General features: G+C 41.8%; 1 protein-coding gene across 6 annotated transcripts; it reads right to left on the bottom strand.

The window, feature by feature from the left end:
• Positions 1–349: 349 nt before the first annotated feature.
• On the bottom strand, positions 350–27,499 carry TSC1 (TSC complex subunit 1). 6 transcript variants are annotated; one of them, XM_042878652.1, is made up of 23 exons: positions 27,350–27,499; positions 20,673–20,735; positions 19,497–19,670; positions 18,597–18,700; positions 17,772–17,924; positions 16,312–16,456; positions 15,166–15,320; positions 14,756–14,829; positions 13,138–13,316; positions 12,568–12,677; positions 12,195–12,318; positions 11,714–11,826; positions 11,312–11,384; positions 9,931–10,029; positions 8,634–9,204; positions 7,903–7,946; positions 7,605–7,771; positions 6,623–6,805; positions 6,136–6,246; positions 5,492–5,614; positions 4,335–4,522; positions 4,061–4,219; positions 350–3,384 (listed from the first exon to the last, which is right to left on the bottom strand). In XM_042878652.1, exons 3-23 carry the CDS (start codon positions 19,600–19,602, stop codon positions 2,889–2,891), a joined length of 3,477 nt encoding a protein of 1,158 aa, XP_042734586.1. In that variant the 5' UTR covers positions 19,603–19,670; positions 20,673–20,735; positions 27,350–27,499; the 3' UTR covers positions 350–2,888. The 6 variants fall into 6 exon arrangements, with proteins under 6 accessions (XP_042734586.1, XP_042734584.1, XP_042734588.1 ...); XM_042878650.1 differs by lacking the exon at positions 27,350–27,499 and adding an exon at positions 27,190–27,276; XM_042878654.1 differs by lacking the exon at positions 27,350–27,499 and adding an exon at positions 27,190–27,276 and having other exon boundaries at positions 4,335–4,519.

Below are 27,499 nucleotides of genomic sequence, written 5' to 3'. Positions count from 1 at the left end.
AAAGGGATTCAAAACGAGCTTGGATGAACTTTCTGCTTTCTTACCCAATGCAGGAGGACCAAAAGCAGCTTTCCCCAACACCCAGTATCTAGAATAAGGCTTAGGGTTACACAACATCTTCCCATTCAGCCAGTGTGCTTTCACAGACAGCTGCACATTGACTCGTGCCTTCATGCACACTGTTCAAATTCTGTCAAATGAACACCATACAAAAAGGGGCAGAACCTCTTACCTGCTCAATGCTGTTCTGCTCACAGATCCTGGAGGGTGCTTCACTTGGTTTCTGCACGTTCTGCCTCAGCACAGCTTGGTCCCAAACAGATCAGCTTGCAGGGAATTTAACACTTAGTAGTGCAAAACAATACATTTTATTTGTTCACAGTTAAACACAAGCAACTGCCTTGACATTTTAGAACATTCTAATAAGGACAGCAAAACCTCCTTTTGGTTTAAGTTCTCTTTAGCTTAGGATTGTACCATTTCCTCATGTTTCATATTTATGGCATTTAATGTGGATTGTTTAACATGCTTACAAAGAGCGAGGCAGGGAACAGATTAACTTGACAAAGACAGCAATTTTAGATTTAACTAAAAGCAGTCAGTCAGAAAAAAAAATGTATCTGTTTCCACTTCACTGATGGGACCCCTTCAAACAAACTGCAAGTTAACTACATACAGCAGATCCATGATTTTTAGACTTTTACAAAAAAAAAATAAACTGCAAAATTTGTTCCTCCGTAATCGTTGTGGTCCATAAACAAACCGAAAGTGGTTTCTATCACTATCCTGGTGCTAAAGTCCTTTTTAAAAGAAGAAAAAAGCCACCTCAACGAGCTTGCATTACCACCAGGGCACGTTTGTCACCGACAACAAAAGCTGCCTCTCCTCTGGACGATGGAGGTCGCCACACCAGCAGGGTGCTGCTCTGGGGCTCAGCACAGCAGGGTGCTCCAAGGAAGCCATGCAACACCTCCAGCTCCACCAGCCGAGCTGCCTGCAGGGCAACGTGCAAACTGCTCCACTCCCCATGCTGGGACCAGGTGGGATGAGAGGCAGGAAACCTCCAAACCTTACCAAAACATACGCTACCACGTTTGCTACCACTAAGTCTTAGAAAGCCTATAGACATGTCGACAAAACCAGTCTGTCACTTACAACCAACTCTCTATTTTCTATTCCATGCAGATTCAAGCTTTGACAAAACCACTTAAGTTCACCTTACTTTCAGAGTTAGGACTGACCAAAAGGACACAGAGTAACGCAGACAGGCAGAAATGTATTTCAACCCGAGGTGTTACGGACAAAGCAGCAGGAGAAGCAGTGCCTGGCACAAGTTATCAGACCGCCAGCTCCTCCAGCAGACTCCTCCTCTGGTTAGGATGGGAACTGATTTAATGTGGCCTTGATTTAATACTTGAGACGATTCTCGACCAGCAGCTGCCACCCACAGAAGGTCTGAGAAGAGGCCACGTGCCGTGCAGGTACCTGTGAAGCCCAGTATGGCCACGTACGCTTGGATTCAGACACACCTACGGCTTGAAACAAGCACACTGCCTTCCTAACCCACAGGCTCTGCTCTGTCACAAAGGAGACTGAGTCAGACCACTGACAAGCCCTGACCCTGCAATCCTCTTTCATTGAAGGCTTAAACATGATTAACACAGAAAGGCTTTCACCATCAGATTCTCAGTTCGAACGAGCAAGCTGCTTCTTCAGCCTCATCTTCTAAGGAAATGGGGATGAAGGGGATACATCTAGTGCCAAACTGACATCGCTGAGCTGAAAAGCGTGCTGCAGGTGGTACAGAGCAGCACTCAAAGGAAACTGTTTTCTGCAAGTCAAGCCCCAAAACAAACTCCCAGGTAGAAGCCAATTTCTTGACATCAGAACACAGTGGTCTTGCTCAGATCAGGAACAAAAACCGTGAAGGAGTCCAGGCAAGACAAATATTTCCCTGATTAGAGAAAGAAACGCTCTTTGTGAGCTGCAAATCTTCATTCTACATACATGTTCTGCATGCTCTCCTTATGTGACTAAGGCTTCCTTCTCCCTCTTCTCCCACCTAACTGCTTTCCCCTATGAACCAGTCTGAGGTCAGTACCAGTCTGTCAAACAAACACAATTCCAATGCAATCAGAAGCTAGTGTTTTAACAAGTCTTCACATATCGTCTCTGCATTACAAGCTCCAGTTCCTTGTTAAGCATCTATTCAAATGAAACTTTCCAAGAAATGTTAAGGACAATATAAACAGTGATTATGAATTAGGATGAACGAATTATTTTGCAGAGGTACACCGTTCCTTAAACATTTAAGTACTCAATTGGAGTCCAACTTAAAGATTGGGCTCTGAGAAAGGTGGGGCAGCAGACAGGCAAAATAGAGACCCTTAGATGAACACACCAGAAATTCTAGCGTTGCTCCTTTCCGTGATGAAAACAATCAGAATCACCCAAACAGGCAGCACAATTAACTGCTCTAAATTGGAAGCTTGCAAGGAAATACAAAGCATTCATAGTAGACTCACACACGTTAGTTTGGCCTCATATTGCACTCAAGTTCATAAACGCAGCCACTCACTGCGCACAGGGAGAAAGGGAAAAAAAATATCTGTAAATGCTAACAGTTGTCCCTTCAAATTAGTACACGCTGCTAAGGACTGAATTTGAGAAAGAAGCAAGAGTTAGGCTGGGCATTTCAACTGCAGACCCAAAAATCCACCTTGCATTCATTCAGCAGCCTTCTTGTGTTACTGGACATCAATCCTATTCCACTGCATGAGCTAGCTGCTCAGACCAAAGAAACATAAAAGCTTTTAGTTAAACTTGCATTCACGCCTCCTGTTCTATGCCAAGAACATGAAAATAACACTGATTGACTATCTTCCTTTTTAACTGTGGTCATGATGAGTTTCGTTGTAGTCCATGATATGAAGCTGTCCAACACTGCTTTCCTGGATCTTAGGTGAGAGGCTAAGGTTATCGGGGCTCGGAGGAGCCTTCGTCTCCATGCTTGGATCTTTACATAGTTCAGTCTTTAGAGTATCAGAAAGGCTGTTGATGGTTACACCGTGCTCATCACACTGGCTCTCACTCTTGTTGCGAAACAACTCTCGTGACTTCATGCCAAGGAAGCTCTTGGAGCTGGGGAGTGAACCTACAGTCAGTGGGACGGTAGTGGAGGGCTCCCGCAACATGGAGGTCTCCCAGCGACTGCTGAATCTCTGGTTCTGTTTTTTTTCTGGGGTGGAGAGCTCACTGTTGCTACCACCTTTACTGCTACTGCTACCTCGAGTGCTGGGAGGTTTGGTTTCTCCATTTCTATCAATGGTTTCTTCACTGTATCCTGCCACAGTATCTGCACAACCTTCGTTACCACAATCCAGCCTGTTTTGGAACAAGAGAGGATACAGCATCAAGGAAATGGTAACTGTTAAAATGGGAATGGAGGCGAGTTTCATTACTTCCTAATTCTAGAACTGCATGTATGCTTCAGCAGGCCTACACCAGGTTTCCTTCTGCAGTTTCGTAGTGAAGCAGAACTGTCAGCAAGTAACCAGGAAGGGAATAACTTACAGCAATCCTAAAGCAAAACAGAACAGTATCCTTGATGGATCAGACAGGAAAACGGAGGTAGCTATGCACTGTGCCTGGGTTGCAGATCTTTCACCTATCCCAAGAACAAGTTTTTTGCTACAAATCTGCCTGCAGTGCAAAGAATGATCCTCATGCTGTAGAAGACCGGTGTAGAACAAGCATCATCTGAGGGGAATCAATACCCAACTGTTTTACACTTACACAGCAACTTCTTCAGAACAGTGTAAATAGAGAAGTTTGCCCAAAGTTTAAATAACGGCTCAGCTATCTGAGAAGTATTTTATGAGCATTTCCAATTTTGCTAATGACTCCCAGTAATCCAGGAAGAATCCCCAAACTCAGTCTGTAAAAGGGGGAGTAACAGAAACACCTTGAAACAATACATCCAAGTGCTAGGAATTCCCCAGTTATACAACACCCCTGGAGCTGGTTGTGAGTCCAGCATACTTTGCATCATCATCCTCACCTTTCTTCTGCTGCTTCAGCTGCTTCTGTTTTTTCATCTTCAAGTTTTTTCAGTGGGCTGTTCTCCAGTCGGCCAAACAGGTTCAAGATCTCCAGCTCAAACGCCTGGGTGATTCTTTTCTGGGCCCTGTATCTACTTTCTACTGCTTGCAACTGACCTCTGAATGGAAAGAGAAATCAAAACCTATCAGATCCACTATCTCCAAATTCTCCCTCAAATATAACACTGCATCTGTCAATGCACTCACAATTTTTTTTTAATTAGAAATCTCTACCTTGCTTTGATTTTGACATCCTCCAGGTATTTCTTTTGCTCCAAGAACAGGTGGTCCTTTTTAGAAAGCTGAGATTCCAGTTCAGCTATCCGTTTCTGGGAAGCATCGAGCCTTTGGCTTTGCTGCTGAACACACAATTTTGCTTTCTCCAGTTCCTTTCGAAAAGCAGCATGCAACATTTCAACCTCCTCAAAGGAAAGAGCACAACATTAAGTACAATTTGATTGTGTGTTATTTTTATTTAGACATGTTTCTGACACTATAAATAAGCACACCTTAAGCAGGATAAAAAGATGCATTTCTAGAAGTTGATATAGAAAGCCAGATAGTGAGAGGACGTACACACAGTTACTGAGAAAGCAACCCCCCACCACTGCAATTTATCAGCACACTGCTGTTCTTTATTAAAAAAAACTTTTTAGCAAAGCAAACCTGTCAGCTCTGCAGATTAGGCAGCCTCAATTTTAAAACAATCTTTTCAACATGGCCTTCAATAAAAATATGAAAAATAGTTTTGTTTTGGTTTTTTTTTTTTTGGCTTATTCACCTTCTTCAGTTGCTTGCTGTCATGCAGAAACTGTTCTACTGTTGGGCAAGCTGCTTGCTCCTAATTAGAAAAAGGCTTATTTGAAGTCAAGAAGTAAAACCACACGAACCACAGGTGTTTTAGTAAAGTTAACACTCCTATGAAGAAAGCAACTTAGGGGGAACAAGCAGCTGCTTGTTTTAGAACAGCATATCACACTAACTAGTTAAATCCTGGTTAAGATCCTCCTGCAAATGCCAATACTATTCCATGTGATACACTTCCACAAACATAAGAGCCCAGTGTTGCTTAATCTCCAACAGTCTGCTACCAATTACAGCAGGAGCACAGTAAGGTTTGGGACTTACAGCAGTGGCATGAAGAAATTAATAAGGATTCAGATGAAGTGGCTAAAACTGACTTCAAGTGTATGCTAACACACCGTTCTTAGCTTTCAAGAGCAGCGAGCTGAAGAGATTTCATAACCACACAGTGCATAAAAATATCTGAACAGAAGGCCAACAAAATATGTTAAGCTCTGAATCATTTCTTTTATTCTGACATCAAGCTATTTCAGCTTGATGATGACTGTGAGCCAAGTCTCCCCGGAAGGCATTGTCTGCAACTGTACCTTTGTAGTGTCTGTGTGCTTGTGCTGCAGCTGCTCCAGGTACAACTCATTGACCTCTCCAAGAACCAGAAGCTGTCTGTTCAAGAACTCCATCTGCTGTTGCACTGATTCACTGTTGGAAAGCTTTTTAAAGAGAAATTAAACAGAATTAAACACTGGATTTAACATTTCAGCAGGAGTCACAGTTGACCAGCACTGCTCACAAGCTATTTTTATTAAAAAAGGCAAAGGTCATAGGTGCTACAGAAATGAATTTTCATAAAGGCAGTGACAATTCATACAGGCTCTCACCACACTGGCATTGTTTCCTTCAATCTTGTTTCCACTTTGATGAAAAGACCATTTAACTTCAACAAGATCTCTCTAATGCTCAGATTTAGCAGGGCTTTAATACAAGTTTATGTTGCTCACTCTGTGAATTCCTACTGCATGAAGAGCAGCCAAAATGAGAAGTTTCAAGAGCCTTTAACTGTTTAGAATTTCATCACCATGATCTGCTTCTGTTGTTTTTGTGCAATGAGTATCAGATTCTACGGATCTAGGCTTTCAGAACAAGAAAGAAAAAGCACTCAACTGCAATCACCAAAAGTAAAAGAAAAAAAAAAGAGAGACAGAGGGACCCTGCAATCTGTGACTTCTCCTACCTTTTGAGAAACTTGGCTAAGCAGCAGTTCTGTGTGACAGACTTTGTTGTTAGCCTTTTTCAATTCTAACCTCAGATCTGCAATCATGGTCCTGCAGTCTTCCAGCTTGGTCTGTTCAAACAAAAAGAACTCGCTCAGGGTCCTGAAACTTCAGCAAGGAGCAGCAGTGCCACATGGCTGGAAGGCCAGAACCACCAAGGCTGTGAGTCAAGTTATGTAGAGCACTTGTGAAAGTCCCAAAACAGAAGCTAAGAAACTGCATTTTCCTATTCCCAAATAGAAGACAGAATAAAACAGAGCTATGAATGGACAAAGACTGTTTAGCCAGGCATTTCCAACTAAGCTTTGTCTTATTCTGAATTAGGACAATACATCCAAAGATGATCATAAATTTCTCTTAGGTATTTCATGCTCTGTCATTGGGAAGGTTATTTTTAAAACCACAGTGAGGAGATAACGCAATATTGCTCAGTGTTCTGCTTCATACCTGTAATTCCTGGCTCTGGTTGTAGAATTCCTCACGGTCATGTTGCAGCTGTCTGATCTGGCTGTGAAGCTGAGCCACTATACTTTCATGCTCCTCCTGAAACTGGTGGTACCTGGCCTGTTCTTTCTGCAGACTCAGTTTCAAGGCCTGGATTTCTCTTTCCTGTAATTTCAGCTGATCTTTCTGTTGAGAACCCCATGCAAAGCATTAGACAAGACATTTGATTTATTAGTTAGAACATCTATTCAGTGCCACTAGCTAAGTAAAGCAATAACATCAGTTAACAGCATGCAGGCTGAACACTTCTCCATACATGGAACATTCTGTGTAATGTATGGTTTTGTGGGCTTTCTTCAACTTAAAGAGAGACTGAATGGTGCTAGAGGGGACTGGCTGATAACTCAAAGTTGCATGCAAAGGCACAGTGAGCAATAGCATGTTCCTCCCCGCCACGCTCTTGACAGGACTTAGACTTCAGAGCTGAAGCCACACTTTATTTTCCAAAACTAATATGGAAAGCTCTTTTTCACTCTCAAATTATTTACTGAAAAGTGAAATTGTAAATGGAAGTAACTACAATAAAGAGGTACAGAATTAAACATTCTTCAGTGCACTTACAACTTGGAATTTCATCACAGTAAATAACTCAAAGAACGTCTGAGTTTTCCAACCGTTTTTATTTTTCCCGTCTTTAATTGAGGAGCACTAAGTAACCACTGCACTAACTGCAAAGCCTTTAACAAAGGTAACTGCTTGCAGAGGTAAAGCACGCAGTCACCCACTGATTCAGCCTCTTACAGTCAACAGGAATAATCACAGCACACACAACTCATTCACGTGCCATTCCACAAACACCGACTTGAGTACGGTGAGCTACTGGGCTTCTGCAACTCAGTGGTGCTGAGAGGTGCTGCCCAAGCCGATAAGCTCCTGTTCTAGGAGCAGTGATTTAGAGCACTGCTAGATTTGTACCCCTCCTCACCATGGCAGCGTTGTGCTCCTCCAGTGCTGTGGCTTTAATCACTTTTCTCAAGAGGCGCCGGTTCCGGAGGGCGTGCTGTTGTCTTTTGAAGCGTTCGTACAGCAGCTGGTTGTGCAGCAACAGCAATTGGTTACGCAGGGTGTGAATCTCATCTGAAGGGGGAGAACCTGGGTTGGAGTTACAAGACAGAGATGAACACACACACACACCCACACACACCCAAGACAGTAGCAGGTCATTGTTCAAACAAGTCTAATAATAGAGGAACAGATTGCCAAAACATAAGAAACATCATCACCTCCAAAGTGAGTCCAGTCAGCAGATTTGCTTGGCAGAGACAATCTGAAAAATGAAAACGCAGCATTAACCGGTAAGTTTAAATATGCAAACGTTAAGCAAATCACTTTAAAATGGAATCCCCACCTCAAACGAGCTTACATAATAAAGCTTAATAATTAAGCACGAAGATGATCAATTTATATGGGGAGAGTAAAGAGGAGTCGTGCAAGAAGCAGGTTGCAAGGGCAGATGGTGAAAGAGGCCATATTATTTCTTGGAACTCAGCAAGAATAATTCTCTCAGGCATAAAAAACAGCGTAAGGACAAAGTGGAGTACAGAGTAACGAGATGAAAAGAGGGAATGCAGCAGATGCATCTAGCCCTTAAATCTGATTCTTCAGTTCTTAGTGTCATTCTATTAGAAAGAAGAAAGTATGCACAACAGTGGTCTTTAAGACACCCAGCTGCTCTGCTTCTTCATCCCAAACTCTGTTACTGAAGGTATATAGAGCTCTAACAGACCTCCCCACCACACCTTTCTCCCCTCACTTTTCACAAAATATTAAACTAGTTGTTACTATAAAGGGTTGCTGGGTAGAGAATCTAACTCAGTTAACAGTAACACTTCACAGAATATGCTTTCATTCACATTTCCCAGCACAGGTGCTTTCCAGGCAGAGGTATTAAAATAAAGCCAACACAAAAAAGTTGCATGAGAAAGTTTGTAGAGTATGACTTTCAGTCACCTACTTGTTCAGTTCCTTAGTGTGTGCATCTGCCCCTTGCTGTATCAGCCTATCCAGTACTTCCACGGGAGAAGTAGAGGACATCCAGTCTTTATCCTGGGTTCCCTTGGCTTTCTTTAGCAGCTCCTCAGTCTTCTTGCCAACAAAGAGGTAGGCAGTCTTTGGTAATGCAACCTCAAAAAGGTGCTCATACAGGGGAGGCTGTCCACTCCCAAACACTGCTCTTCCTTGTGCTGATGCTTTGCAAGGGCTGGGAGTGAGAATACTCGTCTCCCCAGAGGTTCCTTCCCTGTTACCAGCAGGGCTTTCACCAGAGCCTCTGCAGGGCTTGTCTATGGGAGTAAATGTTTGTTTGGGTGTCTCCAGCACACTCTCAGGCCCAGGCTTGTCCAGAGAAGATATTAAAGGCTCAGAGGTCAGACTGTGTCCCTGAACACTAGAGACTACTGAGTGGGTCTTCTTCTGAGAACCCGACAGATTTTCATTTGTGTGGTAAAATGGAGAGTCAAAACCACCTCTAGGCACCATGTGTTCAGCATCGGTTGTGATCTCAGAGATCTCTTTAGATATTGCATCTGAAAAAGGATTGGAGGAGGGAGCACAGTTATTTGCCAGCTCAGCTTAGTATACTTTGTTTCTGTACAGTGTTCTTATTGCTGTTCCAGTGCTGTATCCTAACCAGTTCTCAAAGCATCCCTAGGCATCCCTTTACCTCATCCATGCTTGGACTTCTCAATAACCAGGGAAAAAATCCTGTGAGGTGTCCTAATACAAAATTAGAACCAGACCATGATTCAGGTCCAGATGTAAAATTCCAAACCAGATCATGCTTCAGAACTGAAAAGCACAAGCTAACTCATGGTTTTGAGGTAGAAGAGTGATTTGCTTCTGTTTTAAATAGCTCTAGTTCTTAAATTGGTCAACTTTTCCTCAAAAACTTAAATCCTAGAATTAAAATGGGCAACACAAAAACGTGCCTTAAACAAAAAACCTCAACAACTTGCTTCGAAGGCAACACAGATTTACAGCAGCTAAAACACCTTATAGAGAGCTTGCTTTTTACATCAAAATCATACTCACTTCAGTAACCTTCTGAAGATTAACTTTGCAAGTTTTACTGTTTTCACTGTTTATAAACAACAGCTGTATTTGAAAAGAAGTGCATTAACCCTATGAAATCTACTGTAGAGAGCATGGTGAACAACACTGATAGAGGGCAAGATGCTTCAGAACAAGCTGTGAATCTTACATTTCTATTAGATATACTTGGCTAACATATATGTAAGGATGACAGAAGTTACCTTCTTCTCTGTCCTTTTCAGCACTATCTTCAAAAGACAAACCGCCTAAAAACTCTGGAAGATCACTTAAGGTTACTGAACTTTTACTACCAGATGTGTCTGAAAAAAAAGAGAAAAGTTAGTTGTACAGATTGCACAGATGCCTTGTCTAGTCTTATCAGAGCAAAAAACAGGAGCCTCTTACTGCTGTAAGGACCTTAGATTAAATGCATCCCCTTCTTAAGGAAGCATCTCTTCTTGTGGAAACCAGTTCAGAGACGAGTCACATTTCTCCTGATCCAGGAATTTCATTTGGTAAACTTAACACCTGTTACTGCAGGTGACCTCCTCTACCAAGAAGGATTCAACTGAACCCATTATGTTAAGTTAGAAAAGCAGCCAAAACCTAGTGTGACTATTACACCTCCATGTTAGCTTTAAACTCCCTCTTGACTTCAGTCCTGGCTACTCAGAAACACAGTACTTACTCCCTGAGAAGGAGGTAAACTAAACTGATGTATTACACTTCTGATCAAAACTCTGAGACAGCTGCCAGGAATACACACCAACTGTGCAGGACAGAAACCTCACGCTCACAGCTCAGTCACAGATTATGAACCAAGCGAAGAATCTAGCACAGTCTTCACTTGCAGTTCATGAAGTTCAGATTCCAGGGTTGCTGTTACAACATCACCAGGAAAATGAGCTTAAATTTCATTACCATCTCCACCCTGGGGACAGTACAGAAGCCTCAAACACAGAGTCAAAATCCCTTTTTATAGCTGTCAGAGATGTAGATGATAGAGAATGGAAAAGGAAATCTAGATTTACCTATTAGAAGCTGAGTTCCTCAACCATCCACTGTTGCTTTCAACATTCCACAGGACTTTTAAAAAAAAAAAGGTTCAAGTACAGCACTACAATTGTAGATAGCAAACAAAATTTTTCCAAAAGCCTTTAAAAAGAAGCATCTATCCTTACGTCTGGATCAAATTGTAAGGCTGCACACAACATAAAAGTTATTCAAGTAAAAGCTGCAAATTTGTTGCTTCTAAAAAAAAAAAAAAAAATCACCCTCAAACCATCAGCTTTTTTTAATCCTTTTCCAGGTTTCAGTGCTGATATTCATATTTAGATGTGTGTAAGAATGCAAGAGGGCTAGTTAAAAAAAATATCTGCAACCTATTTCTGAAGGTGAACAGTTAAAATTGAATCAAAAGCATCACAGGAAGGTTTTAGGCTGAATCACAGGTTAAGGCAGGATCCTGGAACTATGAAGAATTCAGAGGAGAGAAAAAGAGAAAAACCTGTGGAAAAGTGTTTGGCAGTTGGAATGTGGCAACAAAACCAAGGTTTGTCTAACACAGGTTATGGAAAATGGGGAGAGGAAACTGGAGTTTACCCAATGATTTATCGCTGCTTATGACATTTTGCTGTCGGTACAGTGAAGGCCTCCCAGAATCTGGTTTGTCCTCCTGTTAGAAAAGAAACACAAGAAAGGCATACAGATTTCTTGCATCAGATATCTGTGGGAAACAAGTCTCTTGAGTAGTTTCATAGAAATGAAATTCCTGCAGGTAGATACCTTAAATAGCAAAGCAATTCTAAGCAAACTTCTGTGTGAAATGATCACACAAAAATGTGTAATTGGAAATGGCAAAAGTTTTCTAACCTTAGAAATTGGGATTCTGCAATAAAATATAACATTAAATCTATTATTCTGATTTTCTTTCTCATTTACGGTCTGCATGTATCATCAGTCAATGACAAATTGTATTCATTTGGCAGAAGAATTTTGTTGTACCTTTTTAGGAGGTGTGGCAGCAGCTGAAGGAAGTGAGACATGCACAAAGTCATCTGAAGTGCAGGGTGGAGGAGATGTGGCTGGTGTCCCCAAAGGTGTTCCCTTCCCCACTGCTGAAAAGTGGGAGCAAAACTTATTTCAGTAAGGTTCCCATTTCCACATTTCAGCTGAACATTGTATGTGAAGAATTGTGTGTTTGAACAGGATCTCAACCACTTCTTAGATCTCTCTCAACTATTTAGCAAGATAAAAGCGCAGTTTCCAGTGGACCTATTTCAGACCTGGGCACTCAATTCACTGGAATTTATTTCCTCTCTCAGTATTTGCACTAGTACTACCCTGGATGACCTGGTACTCTGTTCACAGAATTAATGGCTCAAGCCTCTCAAATAGCCAAGTGCTGCAGTTCCAATTTATGAAGCAGACAGCACAATTTATAGTGAGAGTTTCTATTTTAGTAATACAAAACCACAGCACGTACCAGATGTGCCAAAAGCTTTGCTGTAAGGTTGCGATGCTGACTGGGATGACTCTGATGGGACAATTCCAGGGGAGGTTGGTGGAGTGGTCATACCACAAACTGCAGAAGGACTCCAGATGGTAACCTATGCAAAATTAATACACAATAAACACAGATCAGCAAAGCTCATAACAGGAACACGTGCACTGTGAGACATCCATATCCAGGTTCTGACACTGCAAACAAGATGGGAATGAAATCTGAAACATATGCAAAGCTCTGACCAGTTCACAGCACTTCCCAAAACCATGATTTTTTTTAAGACTGTCACAAGAAGGTACACTTGTACCTTGCAAGGCACTGAACACACACTGCATGTGATCCTCTCCTTTACCTGCTGTGGCTCAGTTGACAGCTTTATTGACTGCGGGCTCAGAATCTGAGGTAGCTGCCCTGGCAGTTGTGATAGTGTTAGTCGAGGAGTGGAATATGGGGTAGATGTCCCTGAAAATGTAAAAAGATAAATAAAGTATCCTACATACCAAATACAAAACGATTATTCTTATGGTTAATATTGAAATGTTTTATTTAAAAGCCTTTAAGTCCATTAAACATATACAGTCATAGCTAGCAAACAAGAAAATTCTATTCCAACCCAAGAAAATATGTTTTGAATGTATTACACACTACAGCTTTTGTTTGGTTTGGTTGTCTTGAGGGCCCAGGCAGAAGTAGGCAAAGGTAACTTTGTCAAAGTTCTGTACGTCTGCATGACCAGACACGCATGCATATATAAATAAACATACATGCATATAACATTATATACATATGTTAAATGAAAGTTTGTTTTCCAGTGCTTAAGAATTGGACTTCAAGTGAGATAAATCAATTAAGATGCCCTTTTGCTATAGGGGCCACTTTCTTCCTGGAAATGGGTATTCATTAGACATCAGGCAGATCTTACCATAGCTGCTCTGTGTGTCAATGTAATGGCTGGCACTGGGGTCAGTTTGATGATGTTTTAAGTTTGTACAGGATTTCCGAGACGCAGAGTAATAGCCATCTTCATATGAGGCTTCTGCAGGGTCCAGGGAGATTTTGGCACATTCTATCACAACATCATGAGTTTCTAGTCTTTTCCACCTGCAGACAGTTTTTGGATCCAAAAGAGTAAGTTAGTCAATTATTGCTACGAACAAAGGTTCCTGGAGATTTCAGGAATTGGCTTGTAGGATGGCTCATTTGATCCAAACTGCCTTGTATGCTCCCAAATGCAAAACAAGGCACCGTACAGAAATTGTAACCAGATGACTTGTGAAAAGGGGGTCTCAGATAGGAGACAAACAGCTTTGATATAGAGATCCATAAGGTCTGCCATGGAGCATTCTGGAAAGGAGGAATAGCATATGAAGATTCGGTTGATCCTGAGCTTCGGCAGCTGTAGAAATCAGCTCATTTAGACTCAGATGTTGGTTGCCAAAAAAGAAATGCCAGCAGACAGGGAACCATATTATTTAAGCAACTGCCACCTGCAATGCCAGTTTCAGGTCTGTGTTTTGGCTCCTAAGTTTTGGGAACGTCCTTTATTATTACTACCACCTTCGCTTGGAAATCTTTTCTCACTAAATTTAGCAGCCATATCAGATCTGCCCAATATTTCAAGGGATGGAAGTTCACTGTAAAGAAGAGAAAGCACTGAAGGCTATTAGGCTGTCTATGAAAGGCTGAGTTACTTTTGAATATCAAGACACGTGAAAGATACCAAATCAAAAGGCTTCAAATTGTAGCTTTGTGCCAACTGAATTCCTCAGTGGTGCCACCCTCTCTCCATCCCCCTCCTCCCTGTCTGAGAGAAGCCTGCAAAACTGAGCACTGTGATATTCAATAGGTTCCCATTTAGCAGTGTTTTCCTAGTGGCTCTGAAAAGCAGGGCAAGAGCACTACTGTGCAGCAACAAGAGTCAATTTCTCCTCTTCATTGGCTGGGCCTGTGGAGACAAGAGAAAAGCAGCAAGTGGTGCTGCTGCAGGCAAATGAGCCTATTTCTAAAGAAAACTAATACAGCTGATGTTAAGACATACCTGTTAAAAGAACTGATCTGTTAATGGAACCAATGTCTAGGTACCAAAACAAAGACACACCAAAGCCATTTCAAATGGGCAAATCCCACCAAGTACTACAACAGACCAAAAAATATGACCCAAAACTTACGCCAATGTTTCCTTCCTATTATAAGGAATTTTTTTCTTAGAACTTTGAGAATGTTTGACTATAAAGCCATAAAATTAAGACAAAGTCAGCAGATGGGTAAGAGACAGATTCTATCCCAAAATCAAAATGAATACAGAGCCCCAACATCGCTGTTAACGGCCCTTCATGACAAAAGGCTGCTTATTCATCCAGCTGTGAGCCTGGATGAAGAAATTTTACATTTACCTGGTGGACTTAGGAAAAATGGATGGCAAAACACCACTGGCACATGCTGTTGTCAAGAGAAAAGGTTTTGCTGTAAGCCTTCTGAAATAAGTCAAGTACAAACTGCTAGTTTGCAGTCTTTCCTAGTAGCAGAGAGAACGTATGTACCTTCGTGGGTCCAGTTCATGGTCCTTAGATCCAGTCACTAATTCTGGATGAATTCGCACGTGTTCCATCATTGGCTGAATGAGCAAGAGCAAAAAAAAAAAGTACAGACTTCAATTAAAACATTTTTTTCTGCTTGCACTAAATTACACAAAGCTGAGAGCTAACTCCTGATCACAAAAATCAATGGGATTTTTGCATTTAACAGATGTTCAAAGCTGACACACATTGCCAGATTCAAGAGATGATCCTGTTCCCAAATGAGCTTTCATCCCTGTAGTACCCTGTCTTTATACATTTTTGTTGAGTAGCACTCAGTTAAATAAAACAGTGTACTAATGTAGCACATAACTGCCTTTGAACAGCTATGAATTCCTTGTCTCAGATAACGTAGAGATGAACTGCATTTTTACCTTGACTACCTCTTCAAAGGTCCCCAAGTTTTCCTTCATACTGTAGTGAGAACGCAGAAAGGAGACAAAATTGCAAGGATACATTCCATAAAGCCGATGAAAGAGAGCATAAACACTGGCATGAAGATGGACAAGATAAATCTCTGCCACGTGACCTGGAAAAAGTAGTTAGATTTTATTTTTTTCAGTACATTGGAGTAAAGAACAACACCTCAAGAAGGCAAGCAAAGTGCTTTTAAAATTGAAATGCTAACTGGAAAGTCTTCACAGTTATGAACATTCCCTAGCAAAGCTGTGAAGCCTTCGGAGTGAACAAATACTCACTTATCCAATCACAGCTAACACAAGAAATAGATATAGACTATTAAGAATTAAAGGATGCTGGTTGGAATTTGTCCCTTCTATCCAAATGTAAAGGTCGAAACCACTCTAGATAGCAAGACAGCTTGCAACATTGACCAAATGATTAAAAAAAGACAAGGTATGCTTCACTTCCAAAGTAAAAACTGAAAGGTTGTCTCTACACAAAGCATTCTGACTTGACTCTTACCAGCCGTCTTTCCTCCTATAAATTCCAATCTTAATTGCCAGTGTCAAATGGCCCTCTGAGCAGTACCTCTGCGTGCTTAACCCAGCCTCTGTCCACACAGCCCTAAGACATCGATATGTAACTACAGTGTTACATCTCAGATAACTCAGGATTTCTGCAAAACCGATGTTGTAACTAAGCTGACTAGGTTTGATGACATTTCAGTGCTAATGATAGTTGTAATTAAAATAAACTCATGCACGTTGTTTTGCTCTCCTACCCATCCATACCTCAGAATCTCAAATTCCTAAATAACTGCAGTTTTTCCCTTCTCTATTAATTAACATAAACCCCTGCTTTTTCACTGCCATCAATGTAGCCTTTCTGGCCAATGACACTTCACATAATAGCAGCATCACACTAAAGAATCTAAGACCTCTAACTTTTGAGTGCAGACGTACAACCCAATGCTGTCAAAGAACAGCATACCTTGTGATCTGCAACATTTTCTGCATTTAAATAATCTGGAACCATTAGGAATCTCACAAAAGAAAGGGTGTAAGAATCTCAAGGATACTGCTACATTGCAACTGCATGCAACCAAACTGAAATCTCACCTGGATTCTGCAAGCACCAGGCTGAGAGACGCCCAAAGATACCAAAGAAATCATGGAGGTACTGTTTGCCAGACTGAGGAATCATTGGCAACATGGTTATTAGCACTAGGACACCTGTGGTGAGTACTACTACATCTGTGTCAGTCTGCAAGAAGGGAAAAAACTTGCATTAGTTGACTAGAGGCTGTTTTTTCCAAGGGTGAAGTGAATGCTGGAATCATCATCATGAAAAATGTCCTCTAGATTGAAACAATCTCTCCAAAACATTCCATAACTTAACGGACCAAGGTTATTGTTTCTTTCATCCCTAATAAATTTAAGAAATATTGTAAGTTCTTGTTCTTAACCTGTCACTTGCCCGCTGCTTTTCTATTGAAAACACCTGCACTTAAGAATGGAACATCACCACAATTCCATCAATTAGGTAAGGAAAAAAAAAAAAATCACTGGTATGTGAAGCATCTTATGTACTGCCTGTCTTTCTTCCCCAGAGCCAAGCACAATGCACTTCAGCATCTAAGAAATGGCAAACCTGACCATAGCATTCAAGGATGTTGGCCAACTACCAACACAAAGGTCAGATGATATTCTACCAAATGTGAATTCCTGCAAACAAGTTACCTGTGACAGTGCCCAGTAAGTTTGCAGGATGATTCACATGATAAATTATTATATAAATTATTGTGCCTTTTAAATCTTCACTGAATCAAAAGCTAGCTTCTCACAGTTTCAGAGTCTTCCAATGTTCAACAACAACAAAAAAAACCAAAACAGCACTGTTGAAACACTGAGACCTGAGGGTGGCAATGCTGTATGGCATACAAGCATAAACAATGCCTGGTTGATGACTCCAGTTGGTAAATATTTCAAAAAGCAGCAACTCAAACAACTGTCAGAACTCTATGGCTTATACTGAGAAAAAGGGCTGTGGGAGTAAAAACCTTTAACTAGATACAATAAAGAACCAAATTTTAAAGCATGACCAGGACACACTCAAACTCTTTCCCTGTGCAGCACCTACTTGTTCCCCCATTTCAATGCATGTTTTCCTTTTCAGTTGCTCTGCTGCTGTTTGGCTCATCTATGCTGTGGAGAGCGGAATGCAGTGCCTTAGAGGTATGCATTTCAGAATGCACTAGTGGGAAGTTATTGTATTTCTTACTAAGATCACATTCAAGGTATCTGTCAGCTTTGCCAATAGCTCTCAATCTCTGGCACAGCTCAAAATAATACCAAAAGAAGTTTTGGTGAACTTTTCTAACATGAAGTTCTGCAGTGCCTTCTTTAAAGACTGTCAGTAACAATAGGGTCAGCACAGAATATTCAGTTGAAATTTTTAAACTCTGTATTTTAATCAGCATCTCTTCTCACAGCTTAACTAAATGACATCAAAGCAGAAAAATACCTTGCATTGCAAGTATGCACATTTACCTCAAGTGTACAAGTGTGACAGTTCTTACCTTGAGACATTTAAGCAATGAGAGCAGGAGAGGTGCTTGAGAAAGCTTATGTTTCCATGATGGTTGTCTTCTTATCACATGTCCCAGCAGCGAGAGAGTGGGTAAACGAGTAGCAGCTTTGCCCATATATTCATTAATTTTGTCCAGAAGGTGCTGATGGAAGATTTGCAGAGAGGCAGAAAAAGGGAAGTTTTGTGTTTGTTTTTTAGATGCTGAACTGATATATGTTCTTTTCCACCAATTTATATATCTATAATCTATCTATAATCTATCTATCTATCTATATATATATATTCAACAGTTTGCTATTGTCAGTTATGGAAACTAAGGTGAGTTTACACGTACACAGGATCTAACAACAGATCCAAACATTAAAATGACATAATGATACATACATATATAAAATGTTATTATATAATTTGGTCAAAATGATACCATATAATTTGCTCAGCCAAAATAAACATTTCCAGTGCCCTCCACTCAACCTATTTAAGAACGTTTACTTGCTCTCGAAACACCCATTTTTTTTCAGGTTGAGGAATCCAGCATTGAACAAGCTGCAGCAGCACTTCCAAGAGACAACATCACTCCTCAAGGTTTTAAATTTCAGAACAGCCTGGCCAGTTTAAACAACCCCAGGAATGGAGTCTTCTGAAGACTTTTAAAACACAAAAAACACTGCAGTGCTCTTACTACAGAGATACTGTATCTCTACAACAAGACAATTACATATCATAATGTAAAAGCTGAATTCTAGCAGACATTATTTCAAGGTTTCTTTAATTATGAGGCTAACATTTGTCATATTTTACTTTTATTTTTTACCTTGTCGTGAGGCTCCTGCAATGTGGACAGTATATGCAGTGCTTGCTGAGAATTGGTTTCCAAGTAATAGTCCACCAGGCTGTTCACAAGCATAGGTCCACAGTCTTAACAAGAAAAAAGACAACATATGTTTCAATACACTAGAAATGAAGCATTTGTTACAGGAATGTTGCTCAACTTTATAACAACTGTTGCACAATTTATGACACAAACTAGGACTTAACTGTTACCAGACCTTTGAGAGAAGATCTCAGCTACAATTGATGGAGCAACTGCTTTCAGCTCGGTAGGAAATGAACTTGCAAGCTCTTTTGTTTGTTTTAATAGCAATGACTGTGACACTGTCTGACCTTAAAAACCTGGAGGTAGCTGAACTGCAGGAGTATTCCACCCAGTAGGAGAAGAGTTCAGGAGCAATTCTATCTTCACTCCCTTTACTAGAAGGACATTAACAGTGCTCTCACTCCCTGAAAAGGCTCCATCAACATAAGGGATGCTTTAGTAACAGAAAGTGTTCTCTTCAGGGTTGGGTTTTTTGTTTCCAGTGAGTGGAATTCCACCAGTTCCCATAACGTACATAACACCTAATTCTTTTTACACACAATCCACACAGAAAGTTTCATGAGTTTGCATCTTGAGGTTATGCCCCAGGAAACTCCAGTCATTTCATAACAGCATTTTAACAGTTATATAACAAACCTTTGGAGAGGCATGCTATTAAGCAAAACAGACCAAAGAGGAGACTCAAGCTTTAAAGCCATTTAAATATCAAATACTAAGAGTTTCTTTCAAGCCATATTCACAAAACAATGTATTTGATAGAAAAAAAAAAGAAAAAAACACCATTATTCTACATTTACTCGTGCCTAAGCAGAATTCTACCACCATAAGGATACGTACCACAGATGAGATTATCTTTGAATGCAGCTGTTATGTCTTCCAGAACACCCAGAATTGGAGAATCCAGCATTGAGAGGAGCTCACCAACATTCCCTTGCTGAGCCATGATGCATGTACTAACATGAATGTGGAGGTTAAAATGTCAAGGAGTTCCTCATTTGTGCCTCTACCAGACTAGGAGAGAAGAGATGAATGAGCTTTCCTTTTTCCCTTCCTGTCCTACATCTCTCACCACTTCCTTTTCTCTTTTCTGCAGTATTGGCCATTTAACAGCTTCACACTGAAATGATTGCTAGAGTTCACACACCTGCAACAAAAGCTCCAAGAGAAGAGTTTGGGGTTGTTTTTGTTTTTAATGTTTGTTTGTTTTTAAGATATTAATGTCTTTTATGGAAGACTTTGGCTAGTGTACATTGACTATGACTGTCACAATATTCTGTTAATTTAAAAAAAATACTCCCTGAAACCACTCATTTTCTTAACAGCAATTCCTCTTCAACCAACCACTTTGCATAGTGGTCTACATTCTGGAAGAAATCCACAGCTCAAGATCCTTCACCACTAGATGAGAATTTCTCTGCCCTCAGCCTTCCATTATTGCAAACTAACAGATCTGTGCTTTAATATTTGCAATGTGGCCAAGTTGCAGCTGTTCAAAAACTCAGGGTTACTACAGCTGCTGTTGCCTGGCCATCCATGCATGCTAAATTACAAGCTTTGCAGTACAACACATTTCAATTTCACATGTATGATTTGTGCACTCTATATTAAAAACTCCACAGCACACAAGCTGTACAGATCATTACAAACAACACTGTGTAGATTAAATGACTCAGGTCATCTCTGCAGTACTGAGCAAGAGTAAATGTAAACCATCTCAGTCTTTTTAGGGGCTTCCTCCCAAGGAGCACTGGGGGAAAGGTGTAGTTACCACACCTACCTATTACAATACATCAAATTTTCCTTCATCCATAAGATTCCTATGCTGAATTCTTCCAAATGACAGAAGGAATTTGGCTTCAAATCACACTGAATTTTGTTAGTAAGGTTTTCTTTTTTCTTTACCAGCCAGCATGCATTTTTCATTTCCTCTATGGAAGGCAGGACTGACATGCACCAAGCTTACATACAAGAATTTTATTGTATTTTTTTTTACTGGAATTGTGTATACTGTACCTGTTCTGTGGATGCCTTGAGCTTCTGTCTGCAATGCTGTCAACCACACAGCTTTCATGATCACTAAGTAAAGAAAAAAACATGACAAGGTTAACAAAGTTTAAAGCTTATCTCTTCCTTATCAAACCAGGTAAATTTAGAACAGCAGAGCTCAGTATGTCCTGTACTGGAGTAAGGAGGACCTGTGCCTGTAAGAGGTCAGCCCTTAGTTTTGGAAAACACCACCAAGTATTGCAGTTATGCCTCTTCTGGAATTGTCCATAAGTTAGGCCGCACAATGGCCTCAAACCAGATGGCTTTCACGAGATCACAGCTTTCTACTGTGAATCTTAAGCTGCTGCAAAAAGAGTTTTATTTTATAGGTAAAAACTTACCAAAAAAAAGTCTTCTCTTACCTAGAAAACTTTGAACCCAGCAAAATTTCTACAATATTAAAGTCCTCAGTCTCTAGCTAAAACACTGTTACACATTAGCCAAGGACTATGTATCCACGTTCTATTTTGGAAATAATGTTATCATTACTTCTGTAGGTATTACTTTCTCTAGAGCTTACATCTGACAGTTAGTGGATTGCAGGAGTTAACCTGTTCACCAGCAATCTTCGTCATTTGCAACATATCACTTCCTATATGCAGAACTGCCCAAGGTCACTTTTATTGGGGCCACAAGCCATCAGCTTACTTAATTTGGCACTGACTGCAATTTCAAAGGTGATAATATAGCACCACGCTCACAACAGGCATTTCTATAGCAACAAACTTTCTTAAAATGCTTCAGCAATCACAGTTCCAGAACACAGAATCACCCTCGATTCTCAATGATCACAGACAGATCAGCAGCCCAAAGAAAAGCAGCTACCTGACAATTCCCAGGACATTTCATGGCCCGTGTTGCCATGATCTTAAAAACCGTGCACTCAGAAACCAGCTGGTACTGTGAGAAGAACCTCAACTGAAGAGAATAGAAGAGAAAGTTGGGGGTGGAGGGGAAAGCGCTGCATTTCACTCGAATACATAAGAGCTCAGAATGCTTTCCAAAAAGATGAGGGGCAGAACTTGTCCTTGCATTGGGTTTATTTTGCTTTGAATTTGGAAGTTTTACAGACTTCCAAGCTTCAAGTTCTTCCTCAAAGAGCTTTGCTGGTCAGAGAGAAGCAATGCTCAAAGCGGGAAATCATCCACTGAAAAAGTTTAAAGTCATTCCTCTACACAACCTAAGTAGGCAATCTTCTGCTTCACTGTTCACTTTCAGGAGCCAAGCGTTTCGTCAGTTTCTAGTAATCACTGAAACATTCCATTTAGTAAATTACAGTTATATTGAGATACCCAGAACTCACACAGTCCCAGAGATAGTTTACTACAAGTCACCAACTCCATTACATCCAAGAACATTATCTTTGAGATCACCCAAGGCCTGCTAACATACATCCCTCATTCCTCATCAGGATTCAGCCTCAGCTTTGGTTAAGCAAGGGATTCATGGGCTTCCTAAGCAACATGAATTGTTTAAAGTCTTGTTAACAAGAGATGGATGACCACACCCCCAAAGCTGCAAGCAAAACCTGTTTTGAGAGTTGAAGTGGCATAAATAGCAGTCTCTGCTTCTTTCTTATTTCTTTTTTCTTTACCCCATCATGACCTTGTCAATAGTATTTTCTTTGCTCCCCACACCCACCATTGCCTAAGCATCTTTTACATACAGAACTGAACTCACCACCCAAAATGCTTTTATTTCTGATTTTCTTCTAGGAATACCACATTGTGCTGGAGCAGATTGTCACGACATCAGTAAAAAGGTCAACAGCAGGTCTTCCCAAGCCTGGTATTGCCAGAGAAGAGCTACAGCATGGTGGCATCAAGAACCACCTATGCCACAGCAGTGGCTGGGTTCTGGTGGCCAGGTTCAGCGCTACCCTTGCAGCCAGATGGGAAGAACTGTGGCTGAAGTGTTCAGTAGGTACAAGGATTTCAAACTTTATGCTGTTGGCACATACAAACACTACAGTCAGACCAAAGCAAGGTGGACAGTGCAAGCTTAATCCATGATAACTACACGCAGAGGTAACTAATAACTTCCCAAGCCCCCTAAACTAATTAAAACAGATGGCTCAAGCGACCCTGTGCCAAGAAATCCAGCACAGTCAAAATGAATTTGCCTTACACTCAGTAGTGCACTGAAAGCACTCGCCATGAACTGGAGCCATGTTCCAGAAGCCAGCATTCAAAATATGAAAAGAATCCCAAGCCAGGTTTAACAGTGGGATGGTATTAGAAGGGAAAGTTGATCAGCTGAATAAAAACCAGTACAAAGTTGTCACCCCACTGCACACAATTAGTCCTTTAAAAAACAAACTTTTAAAAAGCAAATCTGTTTGATGCAACATTTCCTTTGAAGACCTTTGTGAGGAAGAGATTTGAAATCCTAAGAGTGCACAACGCACAGCAGAAATGTACAAACCAGGGAAATCCACAACAGCATCACCACTATGTCATGCTTTAAAGACAGAAAAACAAGCGCGGTTCCCAGGAGCTGTGGTGATTTCTGACTAATCCCACAGTAACCTGGGACGTGATTTTCCAATCTTTAGATAAGGATCTCAAGACAGACCAGGCTGGGGAACGTCCAGTACCTTGGAACAAAACAAGATCATCCACTGAATGCCACAGCAGTTTGCACCTGGGATTGGTATGGCATCTGTGGTGACCAGATCTCCCTTAGATCTTTGCACTGTCATATCATGGTTGTGCCTTGCTTCTCAGACACACAGCATAAAGACAAGTCTCTACTTCTTCCATCACTAGCTGCTGCAATCATTCTCCCACAAGAAGGATTTCCACGTCCACACAGCAATCCTCAGAACGGACAGCACTGAAACAATGCAACTTCTCCATGCGGTTTGAGGCTCTTCACTACCATTAGGTTTATGTAAAACGTCCAATGTGCTCAATAATTAAGATCGAAAAAATTCTGCTTCGTTACCTTTTAACATTCCTTCTCATCAGAAGATACAAACACCAAGAACAAGATAGTTATTCTTATATTCAGCACCTTCCATAAAGACAAATTTAACTGAAGTGTGGTCTTTAAGTACCAGCACCACTTCAGAGCCAGCTTAAGAGGGAAAACGAAGAAGCCGAGAAGCAAAGAATCAAATTAAAAAGTTCTCAGTGGTTAATTTAACCACAACACAATACAGCTGAGCTGCAAACTCACGACAAAAGGGAAAGACTACACAAATGTTCATTGGAAAAGGCTACGGAGAGAAGGAGAAAAAGTATTTCAAAAGAGTACGACTTCTGTAAGTATTTCTGTCAAGAGATGTTCTTCTGTTCGGTGTATTTTTATCTCCAGCCAAGGGAAAAGGCAGCTGGTAGTGCCAGTTATGCCTCTGTGAGGGGTGGGGAGGAGGGGGACACACTCAACATACACACCTGCTCCTCCTGTAACGTCCTTAGCGTTGGCTACAGTGAAGCAGTTCAGAAGCACTTAGTGCTGGCGTCATGTCAGCTTTTCATCCCTTTTCATTAAATACAGTTTGAGACATACAAGGGAATGGTTATTTGCCCCCAACCAAAAGCACATAGATGTTAACAACGTAAGAGCACTGCTGATAGCCACGAAATGAAACTGAAGCTTACATTCTTCTGTCTGATTCTCACTGCAGGCAAAGCAGGCCACGAATGAGGACAGAAGTATTGCACAGGGGTTGTTATTTCTGAAGAAAAGCTCAGACTGATAAGAATGGAGCCCCTTACGTTCCAAGCTTTCAGATGTTCTATGGTCAAACAGGATACGCCTCACTCCAACGTGAAATACCACAATCCTGGCTTTGGTTTCCTAGAAATATCTGATTTTAGAATTTCTTCACAAGCAAAAAAAGAATGAAAACTGAGAGTAGGAATAAAAAGCAGCGGTGGCAACAGGGCAGTAAGCAGCTCATAGTGTCCTTTTTTGCCCCATGAAAATATTAACCCTGAACACTTTGAACATCAGTTTGAATGGATCATTACAACAGGCAATACAGTAAATATTCATTTATAAGAATGCAGGCATCTGGCTTCTCCTAATAGTCTACACTTTTTCTGGTTATTTTAAGATCTAACACAAGATCAGGCTCTTAAACTCAGTAATTATTTTATAAGGTGTAATTCAATATTACATTCACATTCATGTACTCCGCTACAGGTGCTTAAACGAAGCATGGAGACCCACGAAGACCAGCACCTCCACATAAAGAGAGAATCACATTCAGCATCTTTAAAGATTCTTTTGAAACTGTGCTGTGCCAATATACTACACTAATTGCTACCCATCAAACTTCTGACAGAGAGAAAATTGTTTAAAATCAATTCATGCTGAAAAAAAAAAGCCCAAACATGGCAGAGATGACACATAACCCTTTGGCAGCAGCCATGCTAACAAGCCAGTTACCAACCCGACAAGGAGTGATTTCAGCTCCTTACATATAACCATATCTACTAACAACAAACAAATATAAACAAGCACTGCTTCTCTATGCCAATTTAATCAACAGCACATGAGGAAAATAAGTTTAGATACAGAATCCTTCTAGAACTACGCCCAGAGAGCTCTAGTTCTCACAGCAACACAAGTGAGACTCCTGAACCACTGCTGCAGGTTTGTCTGCCCTTAAGAGAACCCCTTAAGCATATCCCAGGGGTTACAGTGCAATCCAATAGGCCTTGAAACCACTGCAAACCAGCTGCTGCACTGTCATCTTAATCACCCCAAAATCAAAGCAGGCACTGCACAGAGCCATTACCAAATGATGCTAAACTTCTCAGTTAAAAACAATGAACAATACCCAGGAAAGTGAAATGGGGATACACTGATTCCAAAATTCTGCTCTGTGTCTTAATGTGATACCCAAAGAGGTGTTTATGATCACTCAGTATTATTACTTGTCTTCATCACGTTTTTTTAAATTATGTGAAAACACTGCAGCTGCACATCAGACCAAGCTCTAACAGTCTCTCCAAAAAAGCCACTCATCTGGCTACAACGTGCCATAAAATCTGGTATCTCTTCCTCACTTCTGCCACTAAAAAGTTCACTGACCATTTATTTGACTTGCTTATCGTGGAAAATACCTTTTCCAGAGACACACACGTGTGTGTGTGTGTGTGTATATGTATATGTGCTGCATGTTATTTGGCTCTTACAGAACCGTGGCCTGTGGTAACCACACCACCAGGTCATTTCAGACCCAACGAGAAGGTGTCTGACAGCCAACAGAATATCAGGGATCACTACAGGTCAGCAGCTCAGCTCTACGTGGAGCCAAGACAACATTCACTGGTTTGATCAGAACATCTGCCATAGCACAGCACATCTCATGTGAGAACCCTTCAGTAGCACTGTTTTCTGTTAGTCACCTAAAGTAACTTCTCAAGTAACAGAGTCAGGTAGCTGAGATTGAAAAACAAAGATAAAGGCATTTAATTAAAGCTTATCTCATGACACATTAGACGCTCTGACTACATTTTCATCTGAGTAATCCACGTCACTCCACAAAAACACAACTTAGCCAAAGGCTGATGAGGCTGTTAACTAAAAAAACAGAACAAAAAGAGATGTTTTTGTTGCCGTTTGAGTAAAGGACATAAAATCCTTGATTTCAAGCTCAAATGTAGCTCATTCTGATAAGCAGATCGGGCACCTTGCTGCTGCTTAGCAAACTTCAGAAAGCTGCACTCCCAGTGCTCGCAATAACTGCTGCATGCTCAGCAGTTCCAGTCCTTCAGTTGCCAGCTCCCTATGGCTCACACAGAGCACTGAGGACCTTCCCCACCTGATGGCATCACTTCAGCACTGCTCCAAGCGATGGTTTCTAACAACTCGCTGCAGAGGAAAGGTCGGGATGGGACCGAAGAACAAAAAGCTCCTGCACTTCTAGAAACAGCTCTACAGACGCGGCCCGATCCCCACGCCGGGTCATTTCTGAGGGGTTTGAATCACGCACTGCTCTGAGGCATGTCTTTCTCCCACTGACTGCCTTGTAAACGGCTCATTAGGGGGAAAAAAAAAAAAGAGAGAGAGAAAGAGGAGCACTAACTGAACAGCCAGCACGATGACAGAGCGCCTTCACAAAGTGAGAACTGCGGAGCTGCAGCTTCCCAAGTTCTCCGTGACAACGGGAAGCCGGACGTTTTTGTGCTCCAACAAACAACTCCCCGAGTGAGGGGAGCCGCCCCCGCCCAGGCAGCCCCTCAGGGCCGGGGGGCAGCCGCACACCGCCGCCCGGCGCTGGGAGCGGAGCCGCGGCGGTACTCAGAGAGCGACCCCACGAGGTGAGAAGGAAGGAGGAGGAAGAGGGAGGAAGGCAAAGGAAGGCGCGCCGCCCCCCAGCCCCACTCCGCGCACCGCCGCCCCCCAGCCCCCTCCCTTTCTCCCGCCGCCTCGTCCTCAGCGCTCTCCCCGCTCTCGCCTCACGGTGTCCCCCGCTCCCTGCCGCTCCTTTCTCCCCCAACGGGGCGGCGGCAGGCCCGGCACTCACCTCGCCCTCTCCTCCCCTCAGCTGTTTACCGCTCAGGGCTCCCCTGGCCCACAGGGCGCCGCCATCTTGGCCCAGCCTCCCCCTTCCCCCTCCCATTCACGAGCCGCCTCTCTCCTGGAATCCATCCGCCATAGAAAGTAATCCCGCGCAGCTTTCCTACCGCCCTTCCCTCGGCGCCGCGCCGGTCCCACGCCGCCCCTCTCCGACTGTTTTCCCTCATGAACCCTTCTTCTTCTGAGGGAGCCGGAGGGGCCGGACAGATGGCCGCACCCACCCGGTCTCTCACGGCGGAAGGATCCGGACTAGGGCG

Source organism: Lagopus leucura, unplaced genomic scaffold, assembly GCF_019238085.1.
Source record: "Lagopus leucura isolate 7727_CA_CO unplaced genomic scaffold, USGS_WTPT01 Super-Scaffold_100022, whole genome shotgun sequence".
Taxonomy (NCBI): Eukaryota; Metazoa; Chordata; class Aves; order Galliformes; family Phasianidae; genus Lagopus; species Lagopus leucura.
Note: the sequence above shows the minus strand (reverse complement) of the source record. Positions and strands in the feature narration are given on the sequence as shown.